The 12372-nt window shown below is 37.5% G+C and overlaps 1 protein-coding gene across 1 annotated transcript; it reads right to left on the bottom strand.

Annotated features, from left to right (window-relative positions):
- Nucleotides 1–10783: 10783 nt before the first annotated feature.
- ATOH7 (atonal bHLH transcription factor 7) lies at nucleotides 10784–11239 on the bottom strand. The gene has a single exon (XM_009485320.2). It carries the CDS (start codon nucleotides 11237–11239, stop codon nucleotides 10784–10786), a length of 456 nt encoding a protein of 151 aa, XP_009483595.1.
- Nucleotides 11240–12372: the final 1133 nt, after the last annotated feature.

Below are 12372 nucleotides of genomic sequence, written 5' to 3' on the forward strand. Positions count from 1 at the left end.
AAAACAAACAAACAATTGTTCCAGTTACACCTGCAGAGATACTAGAACTGGGGGGGGGGGGGGGGGAAGAGGTTTACAAGCAACTTGTCTGTAATTAAGTGTACTGCTGCTGCAAATGTTGCAAGTAACATATCATACAAGACTTTTGCATACTATTTTACTGCAGGATAATTGTGGTATGGAGTGTTGTGCAATAAATTCAGTACTGTGTAGTTTGCTACATAGTAAACATAGTTTTCAGCACTTAAAAGCCGATACCACTTTTACTGCTTGAATTAAAGCTACTGTACTGTAGCAAGCCATGTTAAGGATTGGTGATGTTTAGCTGGAATAGTGCCAGTGAAAACATTGACATTACAATAACAACAATCCTGAATGAGGGTAAACAACGTGACTTTGAATGTAATTCTGAAAAAACATGCCAGATAATCACAAAGCACAAGTAAAAGGGAAAAGATGTAACTCATTTTTATATATTATTATGCCAGATAATCTTAGAATTTTTGAACTCAAGACTAGATAAATATAGTGTTTCATGTAGGTACAGCTGTATACCCTATATATTTATATTTGTGTGTGTGTGTACTCCATGAACTGTGTACTCATGGTGTAAGGATTCATCAAGTAAGGCACAGGGCACGTGCATAGGACACTAACATAGGAAACCAAAATTCCTCTTGTCTGAAGCATGTTCTCTAGAGCCTATAGCTGAAACTATTTTCCAGATGTGCTTCATATTTTTTTCTTTACAATGATAGTGATTCTCTGTCTTTAAACACAGATGATATCAGGCTTGTAACTTCACCGTTTTTAAGTATCAGTCTCTTTTTCCTAATTTTTAACATGACTAAAAGAAAAGTGCATCTACCATCTAGCTCATTTTTTAACTAACTGAAAAGGAATTATGATCGGGTGGAATTTAAATTTTCACCATCATTTAGGAAATAGTCACAAGTGTGGTGTCTACTATAAAGACAGAGAAAATTCTGTTAATATACAAAAGTTATGAAGTTAAGCAACAGTTAGGCGCAAAGAGCTAGAAAACCTACTGTAACTAATAGTAGCAATAAATAAAGCAATTTAATGAAAGTGCAACAGAAGGTGTTAAGTGACAACACTTAATGATTGATTTAAATATATTTAGCATCTACACAGTTGTATTAATGCCTCCCAGCACTTAGAATCTGTGAATATCTAAGATGGTTTCCTGCATCTTTAAATTATTGCTATCCCTCTTCTTTGGACATTGTTTTCAAGCAGTTCTTACTTATTGCTTTCAACATGGCTGGAGAATGCAACAAAGTCCTGATGAAAGTCACAGAGATGAAAAGAAAAATTAGCAGATACTTTCATTTTAGACCTTATCTGGATTTTTTCAAAGCTAAAAATGTAACTTAAAAAAATGACATATGCAAAGAAAACAATGAGGAGTTATCGTAAGAGCAAAAGGATACTGGATATAGCCAGAGACTGAGAAAGAGACAGCCTTTCATTGCATTTCCTACAAATACAGCTTATGTTGTCTCTAACTGTTGGTTCCCTAAGGGTTTAGAGGAAGTGAATTTTTCTATTGTGCCACTTCCCACCTGAGTGAAGACCATAAAACAAAACCACCATTATAACTTTCATGCTTTTGTTAGAAATCTCAGGCGGTTCACCCCAGACTGAACACACCAGGAAGCTAAAATACATTCTTATCCTGAGAGACAAAAGAAGGTGCGGATATTTCAGTGGGAAAGCAGAAATACCAGTTGTTTCCCGTGTTGTACCTCCTCCCTGGCAAACAAAATAAAACTAATAGCTATTAGAAGTGACACATTGATTCAAGTGACTTCAGTTACAGGATGCCCAACTTACAGGATGCCCACATTGTGGGTCTGATTTTCCAGGATAGAGCACCTACTGCTCCTCTTATCTTCACTTGATTCTAGGATGGCTTAGGGATTCCAAAACTAAACCTACACTGAGTCAGAGTTGGGCAACCCAAAATTTAAAGTTTCCCATATTAGTAACTACTCTTGGGAAAATAATCCAAGGGAAGTTAATGGATTTTGCTTATTTAACGCAGTGCTGTTGAGAAGTGGGAAGAGAGGAAATTAAGATACAAAGGATGAAATTCTGTTCCCATCTACGGCCCTGGTCTTCCCATTATTTCATGCCAGAACTGAGGAGTAGATTTTGATCCAAAGTATTCCAAGTCGTCTATCGGCCATCGGGCTTCATACCTAGCACAGGCTTAGTCAAGCGATTGTCTGCTTAGAACTCCCCTGTGGCCGCCTTGCCTGGCTTTGAGTGAGGGGTTGGACCAGATGACCTCCTGAGGTTCTTTCAGAACTAAATCATTCTATACTTCCTAAATTATTTTACTTTCTACTGCCTGCCTGAATACCCTATGTGGATTAAGTTACCTATTGACTGAGTAGAAACTAAGAATTCAGGCAAGCACAAACTTTTCCTTTTTGACTGGGATATATCCTAGTAGGCAATTCTACAAGAAACTACAAGAGTGATCACTTTAATCAGAGTTCTTTACATAGTTTAGAAGAAAGGAATACTAGTACTTGCTATTAGCAAGTATCTGGTTACCACTGCTGGAATCATACTTGTTAATATTACTGACAGCAGCAGCGGTTCTCACATTTTACAACATCAGACAACACACCCAAAAACTCAGTACAAATTAAAATACCAAGTGCACAGTGAAAATATGCAAACCACATCTCTTCAACCTTTTCTCCGTGATTTCAGTGGAATGTCTCCAAACTTCCATCATTATAATCTGAAGCGACAAGCTGAGTATTAAGTGGTACAATGTTTTTTAAAATGTACATTCAGTTCTTTAGAAGTGGGAGGACGAGAAGCTACTGCTGAAAAAAATCTGTGTAAGAAGGATTAATCCTTAGTCATTCAAGAAGGGGCTCCAGAAGTTGTACTGAGAGGTAGGCTACAGAGAGTGGATCACCAAAATCTGTCAGCTGGACTATAACATTCTCTCCTTGACAGTACGTACCAGCAAAAGGATCAAAACTTTACCCATCGCATCTCCCTACATAATGCAGAAGTCAGTACTTTCAATTACTTTCAGTGTATCCGATACAAACAAAATCAGAATCTGATCCTAAATATTCTGTAGTCATTAAATTTTGGTCATTAACTGCTACAGAACATTTCTCCTTTGCATATACTGAGCCCATAAAATGAGTATATAAAGGAAGCTTGTGTGAATGGATGTAAATGCTGTTAATTAGTAGTATTGATGTGCTCATCACAAAGAAGACTTGCTAGAAAAAGACACGAAAATTATGCTTGCATTGTTAAGTGATGGAAAAGCCAAGGGAAAAAGGCTTGTGTAAGCAGCGGAGACAACACTGAGTTGTCACAAAACGTGATGTTGTTGGAGTTCATGTCCTGTGAAGGACGGTACTGTCTAATCATACTGTGTCAAGATACGCGAGAGACTGTGCAACTGTGCTCCCTTCCTGAACAGCTTGGCTGTCCATTGTTTTTGTTTAACTGAATGACCCATTTGACTTCACACTAACATGGTATTTCACTCTCTCATTCAGGGCAGGCTACTGCAACAGCAAAAATCAATGTCAGAACTTCCACTGAAGTCAGCGTTAGCTATTAACTTCCAAAAGTCCATTAAAACACCACAATGTGGAGCATAACATTGTATCAGTGAGATACAGAAATGCTCAGTTTTGTAACCTCTCAATGTTTTCTGATTTATCATCTTGTAGGTTTATTTAGTTTCCTGTTTCCTTCTAGTCCTGGTTTTGTATACAACCAAACAGAGGCACAGAGTATTTCAAAGAAGAGCAGAAATGACAACTTTTGTATTGCGATTCTAGAAAGCAAAAGTATCTTTGCTTTAAAATTTTGGTCCAGCTGGGTGCAAACGCAGTCCTCAGCAGCATCACATAGCAGTTTGCATTGATACCGTTGGACTTCTTGCCTTAAACCAGCTGGATTGAGTTCCCTTGCTCCCATATGGAAGGTGGAGCACACCTTCTGAATGCCTCACGTCTGCTAACGTGACAAGATGAGAGCATACACTTCAAAATACAAAAAACCAAGTCTGCAGACTTCATCTTAATAGGTAAACAATCGCCAATTCCAACCGTTTACAGTAATCATAGGTACTTCAAAGCAACAAATCTGGAATACGATTTCCTTTAAGAACTGTGTTCTTAATGCTACCAGGTTTAAAAGTGTTAGTTTCTGGAAAATGCCTTCATACAAAATGATTAGCAAGACCTAATGAAGTATTTTAACTTAAACACTGGAGAAGCGATTCATTGTTAATTGCCTTACTATTTCCAATACAAAGATGTTCACTTTGAGCCTTAAAATTCTATTTTATCATTTTTTCTTGATTAAAGTTGATATTTTTTATTTTTTGATCCGAAGTCATTCCCACTGGGAAGAAAAATGTTAATGTCAGTTTTAAAGTATATTTTAAGTGCCTAAGAAAGGAAAAAACAAACACCTGCCTGTTCAGTAATGTATTTCCCTTCGTCTCACCTAAACTTAAATAAATGCTTCAGAGTTGCATACAAGAGTGTGTCCTTCACGTGTTCAAGTAATTGTGAAAGTGTGCAACAAGACCAGAGGTTTCCTCAGAACTGTGCTGTGACAGCTGATTAATGGAACAAGACCTTACATTATTTAGAAGAAAATCATAAAATACTGTCAAGTTATATACTAGCCATGCTTCTAGCTGGTAGTTGTGAAATACAGTTGTTGCTCTTTTAAACAATGCTTAAAATCAATTTGCTTTGGGTTTAAATCATGCTTTCATTTTCTGACAACCTCAGCACCTTCCTCAAAGTTTGAAAGAACAAGTTTTCTCAGCAATACCAGAGCAGAAGCCAAGGTGTCTTTAGGGCAGTTTGCATGTTTTGAAGGTCAACAGATTCGCCAAATTCTCAGTATCTTGGAAAATTAGTCTCCAAAGCCTATGCTTAAGCATATACTTCTGCCTACAGACTGTCATAGCTGAATTCAATCATGTCTCAAAAATTCATGCAGAATCTGTCTACCACGTGGGTCACCCAGCCCACACATGCCCTGAAATATCTGCTTACTGGGTCTAGACCAATGGCCCTAGAAGCCTCTCTGTGCAGTAGGGCACTGGAGACCTGTTACAGAGGTCTTATTTTTTCAACCCTTAGCTGTGTATCCAGCAAGTGAACACTGAAAATTGAACAAGTGAAAATTGAACGGGGGCCAGTCAAACACACAAAGCACACTGAATTTCACTCTTCCCTATACAGGTCTTCAACTTGAGTGATTTAGCATATTCTTTGTATAAGGGTCCATTAGCAGACTTTGGAATGAATTTCAGATGAGCAGCAGATGCAAAACCAACAAGGAAGCTGGATCTTATAGCTCAGATACAGAAGAGAACAGGGGAAAAAAAAAAGATGTGCCCCATTACATTTGCTGGTACTGATTTTGCTTTCCCATGTAACCGTAACCATGTTTCTCCATTTCTACCTGGCTTGATTTCCATGTACTTCTGCGCCTGCTAGGTCACAGACAATGTTCGTAAGACCATTTTAGCTCAGCTACAGTTCCATGAGCTAAAGCAGCTCCTACACATTTTACAATTTCCTCTGAGCAACACAAGCTGCTTTATTTAATGCCTTTATATGTCAAGTCCACTGTAGATATAAAGAACCATTTATTGCACAATACAAAGAAATGTGCTGTGAATTTAAGTGGAGTTCTCCGTTTGTATCAGTGGGAAATTCTGTTCAGAAACTGACCATCCTTTAGGATCATACAATCCACTACCCATTACTAGCAGACAACACAGTTTTGTAAAGAAATGGAAAAATACTGAAGACATTCTGAAATTTTGAAAAAAAAAAGACTATGTATCCCAGGCTGTAAGAAGCCATTCAAAAATGAACTTCTTTTTCCTTGGAGTTACATATGCAGACATTTTAAGCAAATTCTGTGTAAAATATATTTTGCATGCTAATTTCTGTACAAATGAAAACTGACTTACAAATTAGTAAAAAATCAGTAGAAAATATTAAAATGTATTCTTTGGTAGAAAATATATTTAAATATTATACACGGGGTTGCTTTAGGTTTTTAAAAGCCATGTTTTCTTGAAATGTAATTAAAGTTAAGAACATAAAGCATTTTTTTAAAAGTGCCCAAGTACCAGGTGAAATCAACGTTTGTTACAAGATATTTGTGTAGAGGCAACACTGGACTGCTTCTCCAATGAATAAACATGTCTTTATTCTCAGTGCATTTGGTTTTTCCCTGGATATTTTGTAGAGCTAGAACTGAACATATTCAGAGCAAAAAGAAGCTGTTCTGTAAATTCTTACCGAATTTTAAAAATCTAGCTAAATTTCACTCCTAAATTACAGAAAACTGCATCCATATTGCTTAGTCCAAATAGCTGGAAACGAGCTGGAAGTGTAAGGGTACCCATCTTAAGGCAAAAGCTTATCTTGGAAAATCAAAAATTTGACCAGAAATCATGTATTTTTAAATTTGTGCCTAGTGAATCACATCACAGCAGGGACTTCCACAGAGATTTCACCAGGGAAGTTCTGCTTAACATGGTATAGGAAACTTAGCTAATATTAAAAAAAATTTAATGATACTCATGCTTCCCCACGTGAAGAAGTTGTAATGTCATTGACTTTACAAGACTATAACTACAGTTAGCAACACATTTACTTTTCAGAATTTGTACTGCAGCACCATTTAGGAATTCCAGCCAAGAACTGAGCTTTGTCCTGTATGTGTGTATAGTACAAGATGGACTGTGCCCTAAATACCTTATAAATGGTGAGATGGAAAATAGAAGCCTAAAAAATTGGAATGAACTGAAGTTGTAAGACATGCTAATACACATCCACTGATGACCTCAGTACCTAGACAGGAAGAAACCACTGACTTTTCATTGCTAACATACATTTTGGGAATGTGCTACCCTAGTTCTGCTTTCAGCCACTGAAAAGTTACTGCAGTTAAAAATGTCACTCCAGCTCCTAGTTCAAAAATAACTCTGGTCACCTTGTCAAAACAGGATGACACGATTCAAAGAATCATAGAAGCCGAGTATCTACAGCTACTTCAAATAGAAAACCCTGCAGTCTGAACCTTTTAAAAGAATAAATGTTAATTTCCCACAAATAGGTCATTGGAATTTCACACTGAATTTCAATAGTGAAATACGTATGTGCGCAGCATGCAACAAATATTTAATGAAGCAAACATTTCTCATCCCCAGTGTTTTCACAATAATGTGGTTCTAGAATTAAAATGTACTGATAGTACAAACAGAAGTATTTCAGGTTTGCACTGCTGTTCAGTGGGACAAAAATTTATGAGCAGACAAAACTCAGTCACTAGGAACACACCAAGCTCTGAGCATCTAAGCTTTTGCTTCATTTGGAGGCTGATTGGAAGCAAGAGTTATTTAAGGGGAGGGGCCTTCAAATGCCCATGGCAGTAAAGTCCAGTACAGAAGAAGGGTCACAGACATTATCCAAGAAGCATCAAACAGCCACTGGGGAACAAATATTTGTGAGCAATAATCAAACCCAAGTTAAACGGTCAAGTTTACATTTCACAAAGTGTCACTAAAGTATTTGTAAAGGAAAGCTATGAAAAGCAACCAATGACTTGCTGAATAGTTGTTGATTTGAGAAGTCCAAACCAGCATGGATAATATCTGCTTTTCAGACTATCTTGAAAAAGAATTTTTAATGATTAAACTTCCCCCTCACCCCAATTCACTCCCTAAAAAGCTTTGACAGATCATCAATAGACAGACAGCTGTCTATACACTACAAAGAACTTACTCTGCTGCCTTCTGTGTTATAGTAAATTGGAAATCCTAACTTCCAGCTCAACACTGCACCCTCCCAAGAAACAAAAATACTACAGCATTATATAAAATCACATTTTTTCCACTAGTAATATTACTAATTATTATCAATAGATAAAGAGATCAATAAAACATTCACCTTCCACTATCACAACCAAATCTAAGAGAATGGGGATTATAATCTTATCATATTGTTCAACAGCAGAGTGATGCAATGACCTGATTTACAAAGTGTTCACAAGCTATGTACTGCACTAAAGTGCTTTATAGGACTTCGGTTTCAATTCTCACTAATTTTTGCTAACATGATCACAGATATTCTATGTTTTGCCTTGTTCCTCCTTATGTGAGCTTACTGTCATTTAATCATTCACTGCATACTAATCCATTATTTGTACAATTACATCTATCATCATATGCAGCAGATGGTAAATTACAACGCTGCATGGAAGAAACAAAATCAGTAGAGAAATGGATGTTAAGTACTTTTACGTAAATTACATATAAACTGCAATGTCATGTCCCGCAAAATCAAATTATATGCCAGTAGTGCAGAAACACATCAGTACTGTTCTTGCACACTACTCTGGCATTTATGCTTTCATATTGTATTACCCTTCTCACCTAAGGTTTAGAAGGATATCTTTCACTAAGCCAAGTTTTCCACATCATACAATTGCGCAATTTATTTGCATCATATTCCCATTTCAGGATGGAAAACCCACTATGGTGCTAGCAGTGCAGGGGAGACAATGTCTGCCTAAAGTTTATAGCTAATAAATCAGTGTAAGATGGCACATCATTTAATTATTTAAGGATTGTATTGATTGTTATTACATACATAAACTTGCCACTTAATGACGAATAATATTCAAACAGTATTAACTTGGCTATATGATGGACAACAATTAATTCTATTCTCTCTATATAAACTTCTGCAAAGAAATTGGTAATATGACTTCATATTCCCAGAAGGTTGAATCTGCTTTCTGTTTGCCCATAAAGATCTAATGTAATTCTTAAGAAGCAAAATCCCACGTTTTAATAATTAACACTACTCACTACCTTTAGAGAGGCTAAAATATACATTATACATAAAATATTATACCCAATATTATACATATTATACCCAATTATACCCAATATTATACATAAAAACAGTCCTGAATGCCAGCATTTAAAGGAGACAGACGCTCATAATACACAGTGCCTCTTCTACATGTGTTTAACCTAGCCTGAAATTCTTTTCCAGCAGCTTTCGCTCCAGGAACAGCCCAACTCCCCTCCCTGGTCTGCACAACGGTGACCAAGGGCAAAACGTCAATAAGGGTTCTGAGAGAAGACAGACAGCAAGGTCAGGTCTTTGTATGTAACTGTTCCTGCAGCAGAGCCCCTCTCCCCCAAAACAGGGCTTAGTTCCTACTGATGCTTTCGTTTTTCACCGAAAGCTGCTTAATTGTTGAAAATAACTCATATCAAAGCTATTCATTTGTCATTTGAAAGAATTCTAAAATATAAGATATGGCAGCAGCCAGCAGGGAAGCTGCCAGCCTTCCCTGCTGGAAACCCACCAACAGCTGTTCTGGGACAGCAGCTCCTTTTCTCCTTCTCCCTCATGGCTAACACTAGCAAGGGCTTGTTTCTGGAAACGGGCACCGGCAGAAGTACCCTTCAGCTTCACAGTCTGCTGCCATCACAACAGACACCGGCAGTCGAACTGCAGACTCTACATCCTGCTACACACAGGAGCTGTCCTGCTCCTACTCATTTTTTGACCTACCCAACCTCCTTTCCTCTTCTGCCTTTTCTACCCAGATCCCTCCATCCTCCACAAGTGAAAGCAGCAAACAAACCAAAGGCAATTCAGGGCATCACCAGGGCTGAAATAACTTTTTACCAAACTCTTATCTTTAAAAGCTGTTTTTCAGAGGGTACATAAAACACACTTCTTACTCTAGCTGGGAAGCAAGCAGCATTTGCTAGTTGTTTCTTCTGCGCATTAAACTGCCAGGACTGTGATGGAAGTAGCGTAACGTTTGGGGTAGGAAAGCTGCTAGTAAGTAATTCCTAGAGTAGGAATTTCAGGTAGGTGGTGAGGACGTATCATAGAAAACACTTTATTTATGATTTACAAAATCTGTTCTTGTTTCCAGACAACATAAAATTAAAAAATAAAATCCAAACATTTAAAGTCTACAAAAATCTAGAAGTTTAGATTATTTTCACGTGAGCATTCTCATTTATGGTATGTAATCGCATGTGCTTTTACAGCCACTGAAAATAAAAGCATTCCTTCCATAACTTGAAACTAGCTCTTTTTCGAGCATACAAGAGACACCATCAACTGGATTAAAGCAAATCTACACAAGCTTGGAACCCATACGTCAAACTTACAAAGTTTAAGAAAGTTAGTTCTCTGAGGACTAGAACTCCAATACATTATAAAACTTTTTCCATGGGAGCCATTTATGTGACACCAAACCAAAGAATAACTGTAAAGCTGACATAAAAATAAAAACATGGAATGAAGTTAATTTCTGGAATTCCATTCAGTCACACCATGGGTCGTTTTGGCCCGTGATTTGTAGAAAATACTGTCATGATTCATCACAGTAAAAAAATCCACCAAAACCTTACTTAATAAAAGAATCAAATGAACTAGATGAACTAGGAAGAAACTGTCAGAAAGATTTCAAATTAAAAGTATGCTTTCCGCCAGCGTTAAATAAATGCAATCTCCTTAAATGCATATTGATTTAAAGTTCTCAAAGCAAATTTATTTTGTCAAATTAGTATAAGATGCAAGCAAGAATGAGCTATTATAATGCCGATATTACCTTATTCAAGCAGATTAACTCTTGCTAATTATTAAATTACACATCTGGCCTGCTGCATATTCTTAGTTCGTAAAAAGTTCTAATTAGCTATTTGAAAGTGTTCAGGGTGATAGCTGAATATTCGCTGCGTGTAAGGATCACCGTCCATTGCCATTTTTTGTCCTGTGTAATGGTGGTAGCTCTCCGGATGGAAGTGTTCACAGTGAAGGCTAATCCATTCTCTTTCAGTGCTGTATCTTTCTGCTTCGGCAAGTATTCTAGTGAGAGCCATGATGTAACTCAAAGCCATCTGAAGGGTCTCATACTTGGACAGCTTCTTATCTTGACCCCACTGTGGAACCACCTTTCTCAAACGATCAAAGGCTGTGTTCAGTCCTTGCATCCGTCTTCTCTCCCTGGCGTTGGCAGCCAGCCTTCTCTTTGCAGCATTCTCCATCCTATCTGAACCGCACTTCACAACGCAGCCTGGTCCGCTTCGGCACTGGATGTCTGATTCTACGCCTGAATCCAAATGACTGGGTTTACAGGTTTTCATAGTCGATGCAGCTTCGGTTTCACACACACAAAGATTACTTTTTGAAATTTAAGTATCTAAAGAGTGGTAGGAAAAGCACTCGTGTGAGTAGCCTGCGTACCTCTTGAATCTGTTTCCAGATATCAATGATGGGATGTTTTTCTTAGCATCTAAAAAAAAAATAGTAATAAAATAAAAGGTCTTCTGGTTCTTCTGGAATATCTGGAAATTGCTTCTTATTGTTTAAAGAAAGAATAAAGAGTTTTTAACGTCTTATGCTTTCATTCTTTTCATTTCTTTAAACTCAAAGAGATAGAAAACAATGAAATCTCCATTCTCAAAATGTACGTTACTGAAGAAAATGGTCCATTTAATTCAAAAAGGATCTTAATGGATTAAAACCACATCAATTCCAAATGACCATTTCAAATGAAAGAAGCTCTGATTCAGTTTAGGAGAGATTTTGAAATGATGCACTGCTGCGATCTGAAGACATAACTTCGTAACAGAAATCTCTCCTTTCTTGACTCCTGCCGGCAAGCAATGATTGTGTCTTGCAGACAGGATGAGGCTTTATAGAAACTGCAAAAGCTAAACAGGTGGTAGCAGGTGGGCGGGCGGCACTCTGCTTCCATCCCAGTACCTTCCCACCCTGGGAACTACAGGGGGAAAAAAAAAAAAAAAAACCCAAACAGTAAAATCCGAACATTACAGCCTTCATCTGTTGAGAAGTCTTCCAAAGCCATTCTGTCCAGCCCTAACAACTTGCCATCTGGAGTAGTGTCTGGCTGGCCCCACAAGACTCTGGGCAGTTAAGCAAAAGATCCTTTCAATGGATAATCTGTTGCAACTCAGGAAAAAAAAAATCTCCGTGCATTGTAGTATTTGTGCATTAAAATGTGAAAATTCTGGTTAGATAGTATTAAAGGTAGACGAAATAACTGTTCTAATGAAACAGAGGAGAACTAGCTTAATGGTATATGGCAGAGAATACTACCGTTTTGCACTGCACAGTACCAAAAGAAGACTCAAATTATTAGAAACCCTTCAGGACTCACAACTTTAATAGTGTACAAAGCACACAACATTGCAGAGAGAGTAGTACCTTCAGAAAAATGGGGATTATGTATTCACGTGTCAGCAAATCCAATGTC

The sequence above is a fragment of the Pelecanus crispus genome, chromosome 10, assembly GCF_030463565.1.
Source record: "Pelecanus crispus isolate bPelCri1 chromosome 10, bPelCri1.pri, whole genome shotgun sequence".
NCBI classification, from domain to species: Eukaryota; Metazoa; Chordata; class Aves; order Pelecaniformes; family Pelecanidae; genus Pelecanus; species Pelecanus crispus.

Bases quoted from the DNA above. Each gene is read 5' to 3' on its own strand.
- ATOH7 (XM_009485320.2), bottom strand. From the start codon at position 11,239: ATGAAAACCTGTAAACCCAGTCATTTGGATTCAGGCGTAGAATCAGAC.